The 16,729-nt window shown below is 47.4% G+C and overlaps 7 protein-coding genes across 7 annotated transcripts; 4 read left to right on the top strand and 3 right to left on the bottom strand.

Annotated features, from left to right (window-relative positions):
• Positions 1-929: 929 nt before the first annotated feature.
• On the top strand, positions 930-3,642 carry BT62DRAFT_610901 (FAD/NAD(P)-binding domain-containing protein). The gene is made up of 15 exons (XM_043181597.1): positions 930-1,046; positions 1,099-1,340; positions 1,403-1,497; positions 1,549-1,565; positions 1,622-1,661; positions 1,770-1,902; positions 1,959-2,104; positions 2,155-2,227; positions 2,288-2,332; positions 2,381-2,505; positions 2,562-2,691; positions 2,746-2,765; positions 2,821-2,830; positions 2,883-3,517; positions 3,584-3,642. Exons 2-14 carry the CDS (start codon positions 1,200-1,202, stop codon positions 3,216-3,218), a joined length of 1,311 nt encoding a protein of 436 aa, XP_043043355.1. The 5' UTR covers positions 930-1,046; positions 1,099-1,199; the 3' UTR covers positions 3,219-3,517; positions 3,584-3,642.
• A 440-nt stretch (positions 3,643-4,082) lies between these two features.
• Positions 4,083-5,266, top strand: BT62DRAFT_928602 (uncharacterized protein). Its single transcript, XM_043185542.1, has 4 exons — positions 4,083-4,368; positions 4,417-4,718; positions 4,777-4,928; positions 4,975-5,266. The coding sequence occupies exons 1-4, from the start codon at positions 4,162-4,164 to the stop codon at positions 5,091-5,093; spliced, it is 780 nt and encodes a 259-aa protein (XP_043043354.1). The 5' UTR covers positions 4,083-4,161; the 3' UTR covers positions 5,094-5,266.
• Positions 5,267-5,711: 445 nt separating this feature from the next.
• BT62DRAFT_928601 (uncharacterized protein) lies at positions 5,712-6,209 on the top strand. Its single transcript, XM_043185541.1, has one exon. The coding sequence runs from the start codon at positions 5,938-5,940 to the stop codon at positions 6,115-6,117; it is 180 nt and encodes a 59-aa protein (XP_043043353.1). The 5' UTR covers positions 5,712-5,937; the 3' UTR covers positions 6,118-6,209.
• Positions 6,210-7,653: 1,444 nt separating this feature from the next.
• BT62DRAFT_610596 (fatty acid hydroxylase) lies at positions 7,654-12,410 on the bottom strand. Its single transcript, XM_043181596.1, has 24 exons — positions 12,275-12,410; positions 11,938-12,215; positions 11,753-11,883; positions 11,672-11,705; positions 11,535-11,623; positions 11,472-11,479; positions 11,333-11,419; positions 11,264-11,282; positions 11,058-11,211; positions 10,891-11,006; positions 10,813-10,834; positions 10,747-10,764; positions 10,563-10,697; positions 10,346-10,509; positions 10,240-10,293; positions 10,168-10,185; positions 9,740-10,112; positions 9,602-9,691; positions 9,286-9,554; positions 9,016-9,236; positions 8,895-8,964; positions 8,084-8,841; positions 7,980-8,034; positions 7,654-7,926 (listed from the first exon to the last, which is right to left on the bottom strand). The coding sequence occupies exons 2-24, from the start codon at positions 12,071-12,073 to the stop codon at positions 7,774-7,776; spliced, it is 3,174 nt and encodes a 1,057-aa protein (XP_043043352.1). The 5' UTR covers positions 12,074-12,215; positions 12,275-12,410; the 3' UTR covers positions 7,654-7,773.
• Positions 12,411-13,887: 1,477 nt separating this feature from the next.
• BT62DRAFT_1049690 (uncharacterized protein) lies at positions 13,888-14,646 on the bottom strand. Its single transcript, XM_043178510.1, has 2 exons — positions 14,458-14,646; positions 13,888-14,417 (listed from the first exon to the last, which is right to left on the bottom strand). The coding sequence occupies exon 2, from the start codon at positions 14,208-14,210 to the stop codon at positions 13,953-13,955; it is 258 nt and encodes an 85-aa protein (XP_043043351.1). The 5' UTR covers positions 14,211-14,417; positions 14,458-14,646; the 3' UTR covers positions 13,888-13,952.
• BT62DRAFT_928599 (uncharacterized protein) lies at positions 13,903-15,067 on the bottom strand. Its single transcript, XM_043185540.1, has 3 exons — positions 14,699-15,067; positions 14,462-14,646; positions 13,903-14,406 (listed from the first exon to the last, which is right to left on the bottom strand). Exons 1-3 carry the CDS (start codon positions 14,813-14,815, stop codon positions 14,337-14,339), a joined length of 372 nt encoding a protein of 123 aa, XP_043043350.1. The 5' UTR covers positions 14,816-15,067; the 3' UTR covers positions 13,903-14,336.
• BT62DRAFT_991929 (uncharacterized protein) lies at positions 14,888-16,714 on the top strand. The gene is made up of 3 exons (XM_043190309.1): positions 14,888-15,116; positions 15,169-16,424; positions 16,480-16,714. The coding sequence occupies exons 1-3, from the start codon at positions 15,063-15,065 to the stop codon at positions 16,550-16,552; spliced, it is 1,383 nt and encodes a 460-aa protein (XP_043043349.1). The 5' UTR covers positions 14,888-15,062; the 3' UTR covers positions 16,553-16,714.
• The last annotated feature ends 15 nt before the right edge of the window (positions 16,715-16,729 follow it).

Below are 16,729 nucleotides of genomic sequence, written 5' to 3'. Positions count from 1 at the left end.
CTTAGGATCAAAGACCTATCTGTCCCAGGAGGTGGATGCAATCACCTCCGTCGAATGCTAGCTCAATAGGCACCCATGACCCTGTGGTATAGAGCTCTAACGAGAGGCGGACACTATCACTTGTTTTTGGAATGACAAGCGGATAGAATGTGATTAACCGCTTTATCGCGTGGCCCTGAAAGCCAGGAAGTCGCCCAGATCGGTTGTACTTATCAGTGGCAGCTTCTCGGATGAGGCCCGTCTACAATGCAACTGTCAATTCTTTGTACATCGCCTACTGAAAACTAGGAGGTCCTTCAAGGCAAATCCAGCATTGCTTTACACCAATTTGTTCTCTGTCCTACTGGGGTCTCATTGGGTGAAACTCAATTGCAGCGCTTATGGGCTGGGACATGTATTTTGTTTAGGACTATCGCCTTGTTTCACCGTGTTTGGAGAACAAAAGTATCCGCCATATATCTGTATCGCTGGACATTCTCAATGGCATAATGTTGGGATGAACAACTTGGGACTGCCAGCACCAGGGAATTGCCGAATTAATACGGGTTTTCCCTGAGGATAGAAGCTATCCTTCGGGCGGACGAGCGGATATTGACGGTGATAATTTCTCCCGATTCGAAGAGATGATAGACACTCAGACAAAGCGCAAACCCAAACGAGGTTGTGAACATTTGGTGGAAAATATCTTCTCGTGAACTTGATTCTACCATAGCGACTAACTACTAACCGGCTCTTTTTCTGCGCATAAGATCTGGCGGCAACAACGCTGTGCGATCAGCTGCTCAAGCTGGGAAGAAGCTCCTTGCGAGCGAGCATCTTGTGCAGGCTCAAGTGACTTGGAAACGGTATCGACTAACGGCAAACTCCGCAGCACGGTGATCAACGATTGATGGTGTGGCCCGGGAGCGATTATATTTATTACCAGTCCCTTACAACGAACCTTGGTCTTGCATGCGACTGGCGTCCACGCTCTATCTTCCGATCGCCCCTGCGTCTAGTAAAGATATGTGTCTGGATTTCGGCCACTTACGCTCAGTTCTGAATCTGTCGTCATTTCGATCTCGCGTCATTGGGTGAACGTTGATAGATAGGTCATAGGTCTCGTAAATTCCATTTTCTATCTTCGCGGCCATCACCATGTCCCTGACTCTTCTCACTCGTTCACCATCATCTATATTCGCACTCCTCATCCTCTGGCGATGTCGACACCTAAACACGACGTTCATCCAGCACAATGCATAATCATCGGAGCGAGCTTAGAAGGTCTTCTGTGTGCCTATCTGCTTCGACAAATTGGACACAATGTCGTCGTGGTCGAGAAGAACTCTGAAGACGTTCCGGTAAGTTTTAACCATTTGGTATTAATGACCAGGTCTTTCACATGGTGCTAAAGGTCCTTCAGCGTGGTGTACGTGCTCCTCCAAATGCTGCGCGTCTTCTGGTCCGTCTTCCTGGTGTAAAGTCTTTGCTCCAAAACAAGGGCACCACTGCTTCAGGGTGTGTAGATAACCTGTAGTATTTCCTGGCCAAACTCATCTATCCCGACAGGTTGGAATATATTGAAGGTGCTTCTGTCAAGTGTCCTACAAATAAAACTCATCATTCAGCTACGATCAGGAAGAACGTCTCGATCAATTGGACTCACCGAATTTTTTGACCAAGTCATGTCTGATCTAGGCTCTGACTTCCACACTATTCCTGTATGTAATAGTCCGTCGTCTTCCGAAATTGATCTAAGGGGATCCTCGGTAGCACGGTGTTCTGTGCAGCCATCTACGCAACCTATGTCGTCAAGCTGGGATCGACATCAGATATGAAGTAGACATCGTTTCGTTCTCGACGTCGAAACTTGGCAGACCGATTGTCACCTCCAAGACTGGGGAAACGATAGAGGGAGACCTGGTATCTTTCTTCCTTACTATTCGCTCCGCCATGAGCCAAAATTCTCATAACTTTAGGTTGTGGGGGCCGACGGTGACAGTGGGATTAGCCGCACTTTTTTACCGGAGACGCTATCCGATGGTGACAGCAGTAGCAGCAGCACTGATAGCGACGAAGATTCCGAAAGTACTCTGCAACACACCGGAATTCGCCAGGTAATAGGGTACGTCATGTTACCATGCAAAGGTTCCGTGCCCTCTCACCCTGTTGTAGTGCAACGTTCTGTATCCCGGTCGCGTCTATGCGTGCAGATCCCAAGCTGGAAGGTTTAACGCGATCGACTGCTGCAAGTTCTAGTTTCTTTATGCGATGTGAAAATTGACAGTCGACTTATTTCTCTCAACAGATTAAACTTTGGATGATTTCTGATGGAATGGTCTTGGGCGCAATGGTACTCTTATTTCATCGTCTGCATTATAAGGCTAACTCTATTGCATAGCATGGACCTGAGCTATACATCGTCGTAATTATGTCGCCCAGCAAGTCCGACAATGTACAATCCCAAGGAGAGAACGCCGATATTTTGGAGGCCTTTGCAGATGTTCTTGGCCAATGTGACTCATTGTGAGTTACGGAGTCAAAACGGACGGCCCGATTATGCTGATTCGACTCACTTCCAGGGTTTTCCGGCTCCTGCGACTGGCATCACACTGTCATCGAGAACGACAGGTGGTTCCCAAAGTAGCTCCGCATCTTGTTGATACCACTCGGAACCTCGCCCTCATTGGGGACGCGGGAATACCCGGACCGGTGTGTTTTTTTTGTACCTTCTTGATGTCCGTGCTAATCGAACCTTTGTTCCAGTTTTATGGAATATACTCCGAGTACGTGTTCTTTGCAATTCAGTGTCCCTTTTTAAATAATTCATTCCTTGACCAGTTGTTTGGCGGTGAGATCGTAAACTAGTACCGCAATAAGGAAGAGAACTGATTTTATTTTAGATCGAGAGTGCCTTTACTCTACCTCATCTGTTCTCCAGGCTCTCGTCTGTGGAGCAGATTCCACTTCTTCTGGACGGCTATCAGAAGATACGAACGCCTCGTAATCTAGGCTCTTTATCCTCGGAGCTGGAGGCTGCGGCCCTCATGTCTTTACCGCCTAGTGCCGAACGTGATCAACGTGATGAGGCGCTGGCCTTAGCACTTGATCAAGAAGACGAGGCATCAGCCAAAGTTTGGGCGGCGACGTTGATACAGTTTAATTATGATGCGATAGAGGCTGTAGATGAATGGTGGATTGAGTGGGGGAAATTCGTTATGGATGGCAAAGGTGCATGATCATTATTCTACATAGTACGTGGTGCGGTTATTGCTGTCCTTTCGTTTCAGATTTCTTGGCTATTCTAAACCATCGATGTGACGGGTCACTACACCTCGGGCATTGACTTAACCTCTTTCGTTAGTCCGAAAGCAACTTCCAGATTCGATACTATCGGCAATCAGTCTGGCTGGATACCGATTCAACATTATTGTTATTTAATCGTGTCGCTAGTTCTGTCCTATTCCCGCAGCGCTAGAGCCTGGTGCCAAGTTGGATAGCAAATTATCTTGTCTTGTTGACTTGCTCCTATCAAAGCGTGAGATGCGTAATGTGTCAACGTTGTCGAGGCTTTCTACTCTACTAACCCTGCCGACATTCGCAGCCTGAGATAACTTGTGTTGGTAGTTGGGACTTCATAACAGGCGTTTGCACACAGTTTGACAGTCAGGGAAGTTTTTGTGGAGGATGGAAGAACTTGAAGTCGAAGTTGGTCGTAAACCAGAGTTTGAGGACTTGGAGCGCACGAGAAGAGATCGGAGATCGCCAAAGTAGCCATAAACCAGCAAAACCGTGGTTTATGACCAAGTTCAAACCGCTCTCTCCACTCGCAAAACAGACATGTTACTGTCAAGCTGTATGAGAACAGCTGTAACTGGCTGGGAACGCTTGGTCTCAAGGCCACCATTTGGCAAGCATTTGGACCATCGTTTCTCTTTCGCGGGATTGAAATACCTATGTGCGCATGTTGCTTGTTCTTCTGATATGTCACAGGAACATGTTCTTTTCAGGAACAACCCGGGATGATTTATAGGACGACCATGTACGGCCTTCCTTTATGATTGATCTAATAGCCGATGGAACAGTTTAATCATGCGTCATAGAATCAGCAAGTTATACTTAACCCGGGGGGTGGGTGTAGAAATCCGCACAATTCCAGAGCAAACGACCACTCACGACAACATGGAAGATATGCCAATCCTTTTGAGCTCCCTTGTCCCCTTGACCTTCCTCTATCTTGCTGCATATTTGAACCAACGAGCTGTAACTCCGCCGAAGTTTGCCACTCCACCACCCGTCGCATCGAACGAGGCGATACCTACAGAACGAAGGACATTGCTCGAGAGGACGATATATCGGAATGTTGCTGTGACTAATTTTATTCAGAAGGTAAAGCTGTCCTCCCACCAATTGGTTAAATTCACGCGCTGTCACCAGGCCATTGTATGGACTATTGCAGGAACTGAGATTGTATCTCTCGTTCTAAGCAAGTGGATTCCATCCTGGAGGCTATCTGGTATCGGTCTCAGATTTCTGTTCATGCCTGACGGTCATCCGGAAAGAATTTGGCAAGTCAATGGCCCCCTGCCGTTGTTACTGGTCCTAGGCACCACCTTGGTTATTCTCGGGGGAGTGATTCGACTGATATGCTTTCGGACGATGGGAGAAATGTTCACATTCGAACACACGGTGAAGAAAGAGCACAGGCTGATGACGACCGGGCCGTATTCCTTTGTCCGGTAGGTGTACTGGACTCCACGTTCATAGGTTATCTTCCTGAAGTTTTCGTTATCATAGGCACCCTAGCTATACAGGGATGATTATGATATTGGTCGGTACTGGACTATGGCAGGCATGCCCGGGGTCTTGGACCAGGGAGAGTGGATATCTCCAGGCCTGGCCAGGAGCTTTTTGCGCTGCTGCGGGAATCCTTTGGCTTGGTACATTGTGTGAGTCCTATATCAACTCTCACTACAATAAATCTCGAATTTTCAGGCATGGCATTTATCCTTCGCTCGAGTGAAGAAGACGCAGTGCTATCTAAGCAATTTGGAGAAGAGTGGAACGAATGGGCAAAGATTGTACGCTATCGATTGGTGCCTGGAGTGTATTGAATGGACTTTTAAGATCAGAGTTAAAGCGGATCTTACTGTTTGTACCCTATTATTAACATTATGTTTGTCTATCATACGTTAACTCATTTTTCTTCTCTGTTTCTTGAGACAGATTGTACCTGGTGTAGTGGTTGGTTGAGGCACGAAATAATTTGTCGGCGGTCTTTCAGCAGTCCCTCGAGTTGCCTGGAAGCCATCTCCCAGAAGTCTCGTCAAGCTATGTCCGATGCCGACTCGAGAGTCCGAGTTCCGTGGGAACGAACCCTCACTTATGAAACAACATCCAACTGTGTCTCCTACTTCAGGCTCCTCAACTGCGATCACGTTGACCTAACCCTGGCTTTCCGGTTTCTGCCTTTCGATGATGGACATTGAATTCTCTACGAAACGGCAGGCATTGTTTAGTCGACGGTGTCACCGGGCCCTTCGCCATTCAACGAGTTCTCAAAGTTGTCAGGTCTTTCTGCTCATCTGGATCTGATTCTGTGATTGGATAATTATGAAGATATCCGATAGGATTAGTATCAGTCCTGGAATACATATATATATATCTGGGTTGAGCATTTGATCAACTGCCACAAGTAAACTATCTACTAAGTCACGGCGGAGGTACAGGACCTCAGGCACCCTCCTTCCCTCTTGTTCCGGTCCCTCCGCTCCTCCTGATTTCCCCTGGTGATTTGGCATGTGATGTGGAGTAAAGTGATGAACAATGGTATTTTTGCGCTCCGTGATGGGTTAACTAGTTTGTTTCTGCTGTTGGCCAGTGGTGTTTTGCGAGTGTGTCTTGAGTATGAGTCGTGTTGGTTGTGTTCCTGTGATGTGAGGGGTACGACAATTGTCCATGCTTGTCTTCTGTGTCGTCCTCTTCTTCTTCCCACCACTCTTCTTCCTCTTCTTCTTCCAGTTCTGGGACATGTCTCTCGCTTCGTGGTTCTCTCGACCGGGTGAAATCTCCCGTGTTGTTTTCAATGGATTCGCTAAGTACTGTGATTCCTTCCTTGGTGCCGAGGATGTCTGGTAGGTATATGGATCTTGACACATCTCGGAGTGTCCCCGTTGCTCCTCATAGAGCGGGCATTCGCGTATGATGTATTTCCGTGTCTGGAATGTCTCGCCGCAATGACAGTCAACGTTCTGGCTTGGTACAAATTGTGAATAGTACTCACCCATGTATCCATGACCTGTCCTGCATTGGAGGACCCGACCGACTATTTCTCTTTTCCCTGAGAGGTCTAAGAGGTGTCGTGTTGACTTCAGCGATGTTGACATTCTGTTTGGAATCGCATAGCGTCCATGTTTGGGGCTAGCCTCCCAAGCCTTCTTCCACTATTCCAGCGTCCTTGCCTTCGCTTCCCTCCCCTCGTTGGCTCTTGTTTTGCCTATGACTTCCGTTGTTTTTTCCGCTCCCTTATTTGTTAGGGTAGTCGGCTCGTCCATTCCTTACGATGTCCTTGTGGCCTGGGCACTATGAAATTTCGACTGTATGTGCTGGGCCGCTGTCGAGGAATCGCCGTATGCGTCGGTCGAACACTACTGAGAATGCCTGACCAGTTTTGGGTAAGGGGGGTCAAATATAGCGTCGACTGCTGATGTGTTGTCAGCAAAGAAGTGTAGGTGCTTCACTTCCTCATCTTCTTTTGCATAGTTCGTTGCTTTTGTTACTCCCATCGCGAGGGCAGTCTTCTCTCCATCGTAGACTTCTCCATTCTCTCCCAGCTCCATAATCCTGGAATATTCGGGTATTTTTTGTCATTACTGAGCCTGTTGGAGCAGAACTTCAGTAGAGACCCCTCTTTTCCATTCCAGACGCCGTCCAGGCATCAGTCTCCGATCCAAGGATGATACCCTCGTACATAGACATAAAGCAAATAAGACTGGGATCAGCTCATTGCGGCGCTCGTGGCAGAGCGGCAACGAGAGGAGGACCATGTGCGACAACAGTAGACGCAACAAGAAAAGGAAGCACAAGAAACATAAAACCTGTTCAGACCGATGTGCATAGGTTTCTGTAACATCTGGACTGTTGATATTGCCAATTGATACAGTGGTAAAAGTACAGTGAGCGGGATACTGTAATTGTCATCAGTCTATCTTGATCTTTCTCTGCACAAAGTTGGTGAATGAAAAGCTGTAAATGAAGTAGCAGCTCACATTTCCAAGCAATGACATTGTTCAGCGGACAAGTTGCGGTTGATCGTCGGATGTCGATTCGGTGCTGGTAGAGGTACGCATCTGGCGTTTGGGGATATTGCACTCGATTCTGCCAGCAAGCCATCTGTTGAAGCGAGGAAGTACTCTCCCAATGCATCCTAGGACGTATCCCAGCGGGTTTTCTGACTCGGACATGACGTCAACACAGAATGTGGGAAAAGACGATTCTACGCACCCAAGAAGGATATCGTTCAGCAATTCTGGTGCGGGGAATGTCAAGCGAGGGCAATCCGTGAGTCACAGACAGACTCACTAATAATTTCAGACAACACCAAAAGAATGTTCCTCTCGCCCTTGACAAAGTCTTTCCTACTGATCTACGCTCATAGGCGTAAGGTCTCGTGGTGAATCCTTCCACCTTGAATTCTAGAACGCCTAAATCTATATAAGCCCCTCACATTTTTTGCAAGGAAACGCCTTACAACATGGCTCATGACATTATACACATTACAGTTTAACATGGAGATTAATCAAAGATATCAGTCGCATATCGTCCTTGCATGACCTGCTGGAATTTCTCTGCGGCCTGGTCATAATCGAGGTCCTGTTGGGTTTCTAAGATTTCAACCAACTTGTTCCTAATCCCCTTCGCAACTTGTCCAGAACCACAGGTAAAGAACTGAAAGACCCCAACGTCAGTCATTTAACTGGACCAGAAAGCATAAAACGAACCTTGGCTCCAGAATAATAAGCTTCGAGGACCAATTTGCGATCATGCCACAACCGACTGGATCAATGTCAATACAAGCGCGCCAGCAAAGGAAGCAACAACTTACTCTTGGACGTACCCGCAGCCCTCCGACAACGCGGCCACCCTCGAAAATGCAGGACGTAGCTCCACGACACACAATTTTTCCCATTCCTTCAAATCACTCTCTCCATACAGATAGTCCACCTCGGGATTCCTACAGCCATAGAACAAGAGTGCCTTCCCCACATCTCTACCGGATATCTTTTGCATAGCTCTCTCTTGCATGAATCCACGCATCGGCGCAAGCCCAGAGCCGGCACAGAACATCACGATAGGTACGCTCGGGTCCGAAGGTAGGCGAAACGCCGCAGAACAGTTCCTGACCGCCATCCGAACCCGTTCCCCAGGAACGAGACCAGAGAGGTAGTTTGAAGCGACACCAAGAAATGGTTTCTCTCCTCCAGAACGTGAGGGAGAGTCGATGACACTCACGGTTAGCGTGACTCGCTGCGGGTTCCAGAGGGGAGAGGAGGAGATAGAGTACTGGCGCACCCGCATAGGCGGAAGCATCTGAAGAAAGGCTCCAAGAGAGAGAGACACTGATGAGTGTTTCTCGAGAATATCGAGCACACTAAGCCGTTTAGCTATCACCTCGTTGTGATAAGCAGCCTTAAGTCCCTGTAGAGATGAAATCGTGGCTTTGTCAGATGTAGCCGAGATAATAATTTCGATGTCCTTGTTTGTAGCCGGTTGCGCAAGTTCCACATAGCCGCTCAGAACCTCAAACAAAGCAACCTGTTTTCCAACGGGTAACGAAGTTGGGCTTGTCGACGATATGATAACCTGGAGGCATGTATGTCAGGGACGAATCCAACATTACCAACTGCTTTACACACATGCTGCTCTTTCACGATACCAAAATGAGACAGTATACGACTGACATCTCGCGTCGGATTGAGGGGAAGACTAGCACGTAATATTAGTAGTGCTCAGAGTGGAAAACGGGCCCTAACTCACATTGCCAAATAATCGCCAGCATTGTAGTTCATGCGTGGCGGGAGCTCGAACTCCAGGTGTCTCTTCACGGGACCTCCTGCAGGTGTGAGAATCTTGTTTTCTATCAGACGACCCAAGGCGGTATCGGGTTGACGAAGGCTCTCAGCTCTCTCGTCCCCGGCGTCAATGACTGTCACGTCGATGTTTGAAACGCCGGCAGTTCTCCTCGTGGTAGAATACTCCTACTCTCTCGATAAGGATTTGTTCCAAAAGAGAAATGAGATTCCTTACGTTGGACAAAGTCTTCCACAACTTGCTTTCGTACTCATCGAAGACGTGGAAGAAATCTCCCAAACTTACATCGCCCTCTCCTCGCTCAAGTAGTCGTCTGCCACCATGCTTCTCAATAAGTTCATCACATAGTTTTGGTATTTTTTGATAGGTCTGCACCCAGTCGGAGTTGCCGCATCCAAAGACCGTGAAGCTAACGTTTCGAAGTTCGTCTCCTTTAAGATTACTTAACCAGTCAACGAAGTGAGCTGCATTATCTGCGGGTTCGCCTTTTGCCAGTTAATAACGATAGCATAAGAGACGGGAAGCTTCCAACCTTCGAAAGATGCGGTAACGATGACAATGGGGCCATTAGTTGGTAACTGACCAGTAGCCGAGTCTAAAGTTCCAATTTTGGCAGCGAAGCCTGAAAAATGGTTAGAATTCGTCATTCCTGGTTTCAATTGGCACTGACTATACGTCGCTGCTTCGCTGGCAATCCTTTGGGCGAAGCCTTCCGATGTCCCCGTATTGGAGCCATACAGAACATAAAGTGGCGCTTTACTGTCCATTGGTGGAATGATGCCAGGATGCGGAGTGACATCTGGACCGTCGTAGGCTTTCTTGATACCAACGGAAGATGCTGAAGAAATATGAGGCCCGCTTGTGCGCAGCTTTGCGTGTATTGTGAGATTCTTTGGTTTGATGGTGAGGGCCTGACTTATTTGAAGCGTATACGAGGGGTCGGCCAAGGATAGATCGAACTTTTGAAGGATAGATGTAAGTACTAACATGACTTCCTGCCATGCGAAAGGACGCCCAATGCACGCTCTGGCACCGAAACCAAACTGCGATGGAAACATTTATATAGGGAATCAAAAGACCAAATGCGAAGCTGCTTACGGGTTGCCATGCGTTGGGCTATTCATCAACGAAGTAAGTTTACTAAAATTAAGCAACGAGCAGAAAACACACTGGCAAGGCTTCAAACTTCCCATCCATCATTCTTTCTGGCCGGAATTCTTCCGCCTAAACGAACCGTTAGAGATAGTCCGAAACGCACAAGCATCTATCCACTCACATCTTCTCCCCATACTTTGGGGTCTCTGTGCATAAGATATGTTTGGATAGTGATGGAATTGCCGGCCTTGACGAAATATTTACCACCAAGAGTAGTGTCTTCAATGGGTGCTGCTGACCGCGAGGACGCTGTTGGCCCTAAACGAAGCGACTCCCGCATCACAGCTTCGTTCAAGAACATCGGTGGCCCTCCTCGAGAAAGATGATTTATGACTTACCAACAAGGTAAGGGAGTTTATCGAAATCTCCGACTTCTACAGGGCGTCCTCCCAAGACCTCGTCGATTTCGTCTCGAAGTTTTCTCATCTTTTCTGGATTTTTGAGTAAGAAGTAGACCGTGAAGGTCATCATTCCTGTTCGGAAATGGTGAGATGAGAAAGAAAACAGAACTGCTTGATTTACCCGACGATGTTTCGTGTCCTGCAAGAGGTATCAGCTAAAAATGCAACCATAAAGAAGCGCACCTACCCGCAATCAAGAAAGTCAGAAGCTAAGGACTCGGTCAGTGAAAGAAGGCACTGTGCAGCTAGAATAATGTTCACACACATTGTAACCAATGTTTTCTTCTGAAAGTCCTTGACCAGTTTTAGGGTCCTTGGCATTCAGCATCAGGTCGAGCAAATCCTTCTTGTCGATAGGATTTTGCTTGCGGTCATCAATGACTGGGACCAGTTATAAAGGGACAGTAATACGACGAACAACGTGCTACATACTGGAGCTTGCAACATCCCGCATGATCTGCTGGTCATTTTCATATTTAACCGTTGCGGAATGCATCAGAGCCTGAACGAGATGAGGCCGCTTGGAGCGAACAAAGCATTCCTTTAAGAAGTCGACCATAGACTTGATAAAAGGCTGTTGGGTTTCCTGTATCGTATGATATGAGCTAGCTGATTGCAATATGACTGTGAAGTCGTACAGTATAGAAAGAATTCAGTCTAGTCCGGATATGAGCAAGTACATGCATGTGATAAGTGGGAGACCTCACCGATAAGACATGGTACAGTACGCGATTGTATCCAGAGCAACTCGAGTGAAATCGGCGGCAGGGTCGATGATAGCATCAGGTCCAAAGCTTTTAAAACAATAAGCAACCAAAGCAGGTTTATTCGACTGGAACGACCAACCGTTCCCACTATATATGGTGACACCCTAGTCAATGGTGAAGACGAAATGATGGGAAAACTAACCTTCAAAAGTAGCTGACCGCAGATGTCCTTCATATCATCTAACATACCTCGTACAGACATCGTACCGAATGCGGGCATTAAGATACGGTCTAAGAAGATAATTAGCATAAATATGTCAGGAGTAAGGCTCTACTTACGAGCGATGCCCCAATACAAATCATCACCAGAAGCCTAAAGATTTTGTCAGTCAATGCTGGAGCCAGGTAGAACCGCCTTACGGTGAATAAGCCATCGCCGACAAGGTTGCGGACTTGATACAACGCGGGCGCGAAGCTCTTCTTAAACCTCTTGTCGTCGGAGATCTCGTTCGCCAAGGCATGCGAGTTGACGCATATCATTTTTCGTCCGCCTGTGGGTGACAACGGTCAGTACACCCACCAACTAGACAGATGGGTATCCCCACCCAAGAGATCGAGCTGGTAGATCTCGCCATACGTTTTGGCGAGAAGAATAAAGGACTGGATCGGTACATCTCTGTCCAAGTCACGAGTATTTCCAAGGAAAGGAACCGTAGGCGGCTGGGGGATGGGAGTCGACATTATAGCGTGTAGTTTTAGCCGTATGAGACATGGTCCTTTATACGGAGAGGTAGACCAATCAAATGACCTTGCACATCAGGTGATAACAGATATCGACTGTTCTTCTCCGCTGCGTATCGTAACCTGAGCGTTCCGGAAATGCCTACAGTCTATGCTAAGTCCTTCTGATAGACTAAGGTATCCGATGTGCATTGGAGTCACCAGAAACTGAAGCCCAAGTCCTAAATACCTTCAAGCAGCTCATGACGATACTGCCCAAAAAGGGGAGAGTAAAGAGGTTACTAAGGATAGTTGGCTGTAGGTTGAAAGGGCCGTAACGCAACCAAGAGTTTGATACAGACCAGAATAGCGATTGCATCCTTTGCTTGATCAACGCATTTTCGCCGCTGAATTCCCAAGCTTTCCGTCAAGACGCCGTGTATGCGCGAAGTTGGACCCACACACTCCGCTGATTAGTCAGGATTGCTGATTTTCCCCTCAAGAATGGGGTAATAACAGTGCATGTGGCGCCAACGAATCCGGGCTGCAGATATTATTCGACTCGCTGTTATAGGGAGGCATTTGACACCATAACGGCACCGATGGTTTTGAGGCGCTTTGTGGCGATCCCATGATATGATTAATCCTCTTCAGGCCGACATCATGTATGCGCTACATTATGCCCCAAGAGACTATATCTTACCACTCATGCGGACTGCTGCCTTCTTGTACGTTATTCTAGAGATAAGCGTACATTTCTTCTTGATAGCAAGAGCTGCTGTAAGTTTTACATCAGCATCAACTCTGCCGTTAACGTTAACGTTGACGGGTACCACCTGGCAAACGATTAGAGCTTCGTTCCCCATCCGCAAATGTGACAACGAATTTGGAAGATATGTAGTAGGTCCGACCACATTTAGCCAGGATTCTACCCGCCAATGACTTTCAAATGGCACTGTTAAGATTGCTTCCTTTACTATTTTCGTCATTGAATTAGACAGGCTGGTCACCACAGGTAGAAAAAGAATATTACTTCGGCTAATCCGGCGTCGACCTTAGGCAGAAGCCAGGACGCATACAACCGTCTCTACAAGCTGGCTTCAAATCTTGCTCGGGGTCCTCAGCCTCGACGTCTTTTAACTGCTCCCGGAACGTCCATTCTAGCCCTTGTTCCACTATATCGTCCTCCTCTATTCTGTCACAATAATAGTAATCGTCGTTGTATCCATATCGCCTACAAATTCTGGTTGTTCCTCTTCTAGGGTGACTCTCACATGGTCAATGAGAAGCGTAAGTCTATCTTTTTTGCCTCCTCTAGGCAGACCATTGGCGCTGTTAGGTTCACATATCCGGAAGAAATCCAATGCACGACCGAACCAGGATTCGGTCTGCCCGACTCTGCCGAAAATACCGTTACTACGTGCCTTGGCGTTATCTCTACAAAATTGTCTATCAGTATATTTCGCATCAGACGAACGATAACAAGGCTCGCCTTGGGTAAAGAACTTGGATGAGCCGTTCAAAGTTGATTTTTCCTGGTGTTAACACTTTATGGGCGCATCATCACTGAAGCACTCGAGTTCGTTGCTCCACTGCAGCAGAGACAATATTAAATCGAAATTTCGGACTCCCCCACAATATTATTTTGGTATTCGAAAGGTGTCTTCGATCTACAAAAATGATGGATAGGATATTCATCATGGCTATCTGGAGAACGACGGCTTCCCACTAACAGTCCTGACTGAGACGACGAACAGACGGTGGCCATAGAGTCAGTGGTTCTGCTAGTCTCCGATATGACGACATTAGACATCTACAATTCTGTTTTGTTCATGCACAAATCAGATTCCCTCCAACTCTGACATTGAAGACATCTCCTTACTTATCTTACAATATTGAACTACTCGTAAAACAACGACCCATCGGCTTCAACACCCTCCAACACCTTCTTAAACGCGTTTTCTATCGCATTCTTCACCTGGTCCGGATCAAATGATGGCCCATGGACTTCGATCCAGAGATTATTTGACCTTTCGACCCTATCATAGGCAGACCGGAGAAAGCGCTCCCGCACACGCTGAATCTCAAGTGCCGTGTCCAAGCCAATCTTTTCCGCCTCCTCCGGAGACACCAGCTCTACGCGATGCACTAGATCCATGAATCCGGAAGAAAGCCATTGCGCCACCGAGTACTTTCTGCCAAGGATGACTCTATCCACCGGATCTGTCTTGCACAGAAGCGTCGTCAAACGGGAGATGGCGATATGTCGCGTACCCGCTAACCATCATAAGCTGGATAGCTTTATAACGGAAAGCCACGCATTCAGTGATAGATGTGGTTGTTTCTGCGCGTCTCTGTAACCTTTCTGTCAGTACATGTACGTTAATCGCGAAGGGTTTTGTTACTGGCTTTGGGTGGAGGACCTGAAGAAGCCGTTCAAACTCGACTTTACTGATACCTGAGAGCTTGATGGGCCGGTCGTCACTGAAACCCTCAGGTTCGTTGCTTCCTTGTGGCATAGACAACATCGACCTGAAGGCTTCTGATCTTTCCATCAAGTGATGCTTTGGAAACCGAAAGAGGGTGTCTTCGACCTATGAACGAAATGCATGGGAGACTATTGTGCGCTCGAAGACGGAAGCCTACCTGTACAACGATGTCTTCCCAGTAATAGCTCTCGCTGTGACTAGAGGACTGGGATATTGGCTGTACAGCTAGCGGCTCTTCAAGATGTTCGTATTTTCTCAGAGTGAACGGGGGCATTACGCCACAAGATCAGATAGACCTCGGCTTCTAATGGGGTAAGCGTCTGTGACATGTCCGCCGAAAGAGACACGGAATGAGCCCTTTTCATCGTATTGAAGGATGTGTAGCCAGGCCTCTTGCAAAGGTTAGAGCGAGGATCTGGTAACACGATTTCAAGCGTACCACTTTCCTATCTTCCCTTCGTAGAATCTATCTCCAACCAATCCTGGCCACGTTGAAAACATATGTGTGATAGGCGCTAGTCATGGAAGAGAAAAAGGAAGTCATTACGAACTTGATCCTGACCACCATGTCTTCGGTACGTGTTCTTATTTCATCGATCACTGGATGCTCATATCGCCTTTCTCCAGCACTCACTGACAGAACCTGCTACTGGTATACATCGGTTGCCTCCAGATGTGCTCGGAGAAATCTTCTTACAGACCCTCAACGGTGATACTTACAACGTGGCCAATATCGCCGAAAGCCCTTGGATACTGGGCCACATCTGTCACTCCTGGAGGCAAATATCCTTGTCACTCCCTACCCTTTGGTCGAACATGGTCATCGCAGAGGATTTTAACATTGATCCCGAGCGTTTGTTGATCAAGCTAGACGTCGCCCTTCGTCGCTCCGGAAACGCGCCTCTAACATTTTGGTCGTTCTTTGGACCTGATGGTGTTATGTCTGACGCAGTAGACAGACTGGCTGAAGAGTCATCTCGATGGCGTGACGTGGTATTCATGCTCGGACTTTCCCCAGAATCAATGTTTCCAGCGCCACTCGACCTATCCTCCCTCGAATGCTTCTCCCTCCACGTCGCCCCGGGTTATGGATCGGTTACAGGGACTGAAATTCCCACCGGTATTCTTGATACCGCCCCAAAGCTTCGAAAGGTTTGGTTATCTCCGTCTACAACGATTCATCTTCCTCGGCAGCTTGAGGAATTGAATGTAGGCCCTATAAGTATGCAGAATCTGTTGCATATCCTTAGTGGGGCTCCGGAGATAAGGGTATTGAGAACGTCGGTGCTGGCAGGAGGTGCTATATCAACACCTTTGATCCACAGCTCCCTGCAGGTTCTTGAGCTAGGGTTGCATTCTGCGTTCCTGTCTCATCTCAAATACATGACGATTCCCTCTCTTATCCATCTCACCTTTCATGAGACTTTAACAACCGACGAACTCAATATTTTGTCTAGTTTTCTTTGTCGTTCAGCCTGTCAACTCCAATTCCTCCAGTTCAATGTCAGGATGATCCATCACTCGGATCTCGTGAATTTCCTCTCCGAGCAATATCATCTCGCGCACCTGGAGATAGAACCGGAATATGGAGAATATGACAACTTCGGGAACTACATTCCCAAGCCGCAAAAGGACTCCATGGCACCCTTCTTTCAAGCACTATCCTCGTTGCTTCCGATGCTTGAAAACCTTGTCGTTTTACCGCGTAACTCTGCGTGCGATTTGCGCGACGTCATTGTGATGCTTCAACGTCGAAACGAAACTGTAGCCACGAGATTGCGGCACTTTACCCTGCAACTGTACATGAGTGACCTCGAATCAGAACCCGAGTGTATCCCGAAACTCTGGGCTTTTGTAGATGAGGGGCTTGACCTCAGGATAAGGTACGTTTACGTTTTCTATCAAGGACACAGATTCTCAACGAGAACGTCATTTCAGTGGTTGCTCTTTGGTCAATGAAGTTGCGTTTGAGTTCGGAAACAATACACAGTCGAGTGATGGATCAATTTGACCATCTCTATATATACTTCTATGTCTTTCTTTGACGTGGGGCGGAGGGGGGGTGGTTTCACTGCTGACTCTATGATTGGTGTAGTTTACACCATTAACAATTTGCTATATCTATTCTGTCGACGAGACTTTCAAATGAATCCATGGTCCTTAGATATCTGAGCTCAGCCGTTTATTG

This window comes from Guyanagaster necrorhizus (assembly GCF_019112545.1).
Source record: "Guyanagaster necrorhizus MCA 3950 unplaced genomic scaffold BT62scaffold_5, whole genome shotgun sequence".
NCBI classification, from domain to species: Eukaryota; Fungi; Basidiomycota; class Agaricomycetes; order Agaricales; family Physalacriaceae; genus Guyanagaster; species Guyanagaster necrorhizus.
Note: the sequence above shows the minus strand (reverse complement) of the source record. Positions and strands in the feature narration are given on the sequence as shown.

Excerpts from the sequence above, each read along its gene's own strand:
- BT62DRAFT_928599 (XM_043185540.1), bottom strand. The coding sequence starts at position 14,815 with ATGCCCCCGTTCACTCTGAGAAAATACGAACATCTTGAAGAGCCGCTA. Across the intron at positions 14,647-14,698 it reads GGGAAGACATCGTTGTACAG|GTCGAAGACACCCTCTTTCG; the intron begins GTAGGCTTCCGT and ends TTTCGTTCATAG. Across the intron at positions 14,407-14,461 it reads CTTCAGGTCCTCCACCCAAA|AGACGCGCAGAAACAACCAC; the intron begins GCCAGTAACAAA and ends GAAAGGTTACAG.
- BT62DRAFT_610596 (XM_043181596.1), bottom strand. The coding sequence starts at position 12,073 with ATGTCGACTCCCATCCCCCAGCCGCCTACGGTTCCTTTCCTTGGAAAT. Across the intron at positions 10,294-10,345 it reads CCAAAGTATGGGGAGAAGAT|GCGGAAGAATTCCGGCCAGA; the intron begins GTGAGTGGATAG and ends CGGTTCGTTTAG. Across the intron at positions 9,237-9,285 it reads TGTGGAAGACTTTGTCCAAC|GAGTATTCTACCACGAGGAG; the intron begins GTAAGGAATCTC and ends TCGAGAGAGTAG.
- BT62DRAFT_991929 (XM_043190309.1), top strand. The coding sequence starts at position 15,063 with ATGGAAGAGAAAAAGGAAGTCATTACGAACTTGATCCTGACCACCATG. Across the intron at positions 15,117-15,168 it reads TCCTGACCACCATGTCTTCG|CACTCACTGACAGAACCTGC; the intron begins GTACGTGTTCTT and ends GCCTTTCTCCAG. Across the intron at positions 16,425-16,479 it reads GGGCTTGACCTCAGGATAAG|TGGTTGCTCTTTGGTCAATG; the intron begins GTACGTTTACGT and ends ACGTCATTTCAG.
- BT62DRAFT_928601 (XM_043185541.1), top strand. The coding sequence starts at position 5,938 with ATGCTTGTCTTCTGTGTCGTCCTCTTCTTCTTCCCACCACTCTTCTTC.
- BT62DRAFT_928602 (XM_043185542.1), top strand. The coding sequence starts at position 4,162 with ATGGAAGATATGCCAATCCTTTTGAGCTCCCTTGTCCCCTTGACCTTC. Across the intron at positions 4,369-4,416 it reads TGACTAATTTTATTCAGAAG|GCCATTGTATGGACTATTGC; the intron begins GTAAAGCTGTCC and ends CGCTGTCACCAG. Across the intron at positions 4,929-4,974 it reads CCTTTGGCTTGGTACATTGT|GCATGGCATTTATCCTTCGC; the intron begins GTGAGTCCTATA and ends TCGAATTTTCAG.
- BT62DRAFT_610901 (XM_043181597.1), top strand. The coding sequence starts at position 1,200 with ATGTCGACACCTAAACACGACGTTCATCCAGCACAATGCATAATCATC. Across the intron at positions 1,341-1,402 it reads AGAACTCTGAAGACGTTCCG|CGTGGTGTACGTGCTCCTCC; the intron begins GTAAGTTTTAAC and ends AAGGTCCTTCAG. Across the intron at positions 2,105-2,154 it reads GGAATTCGCCAGGTAATAGG|TGCAACGTTCTGTATCCCGG; the intron begins GTACGTCATGTT and ends ACCCTGTTGTAG.
- BT62DRAFT_1049690 (XM_043178510.1), bottom strand. The coding sequence starts at position 14,210 with ATGGATCTAGTGCATCGCGTAGAGCTGGTGTCTCCGGAGGAGGCGGAA.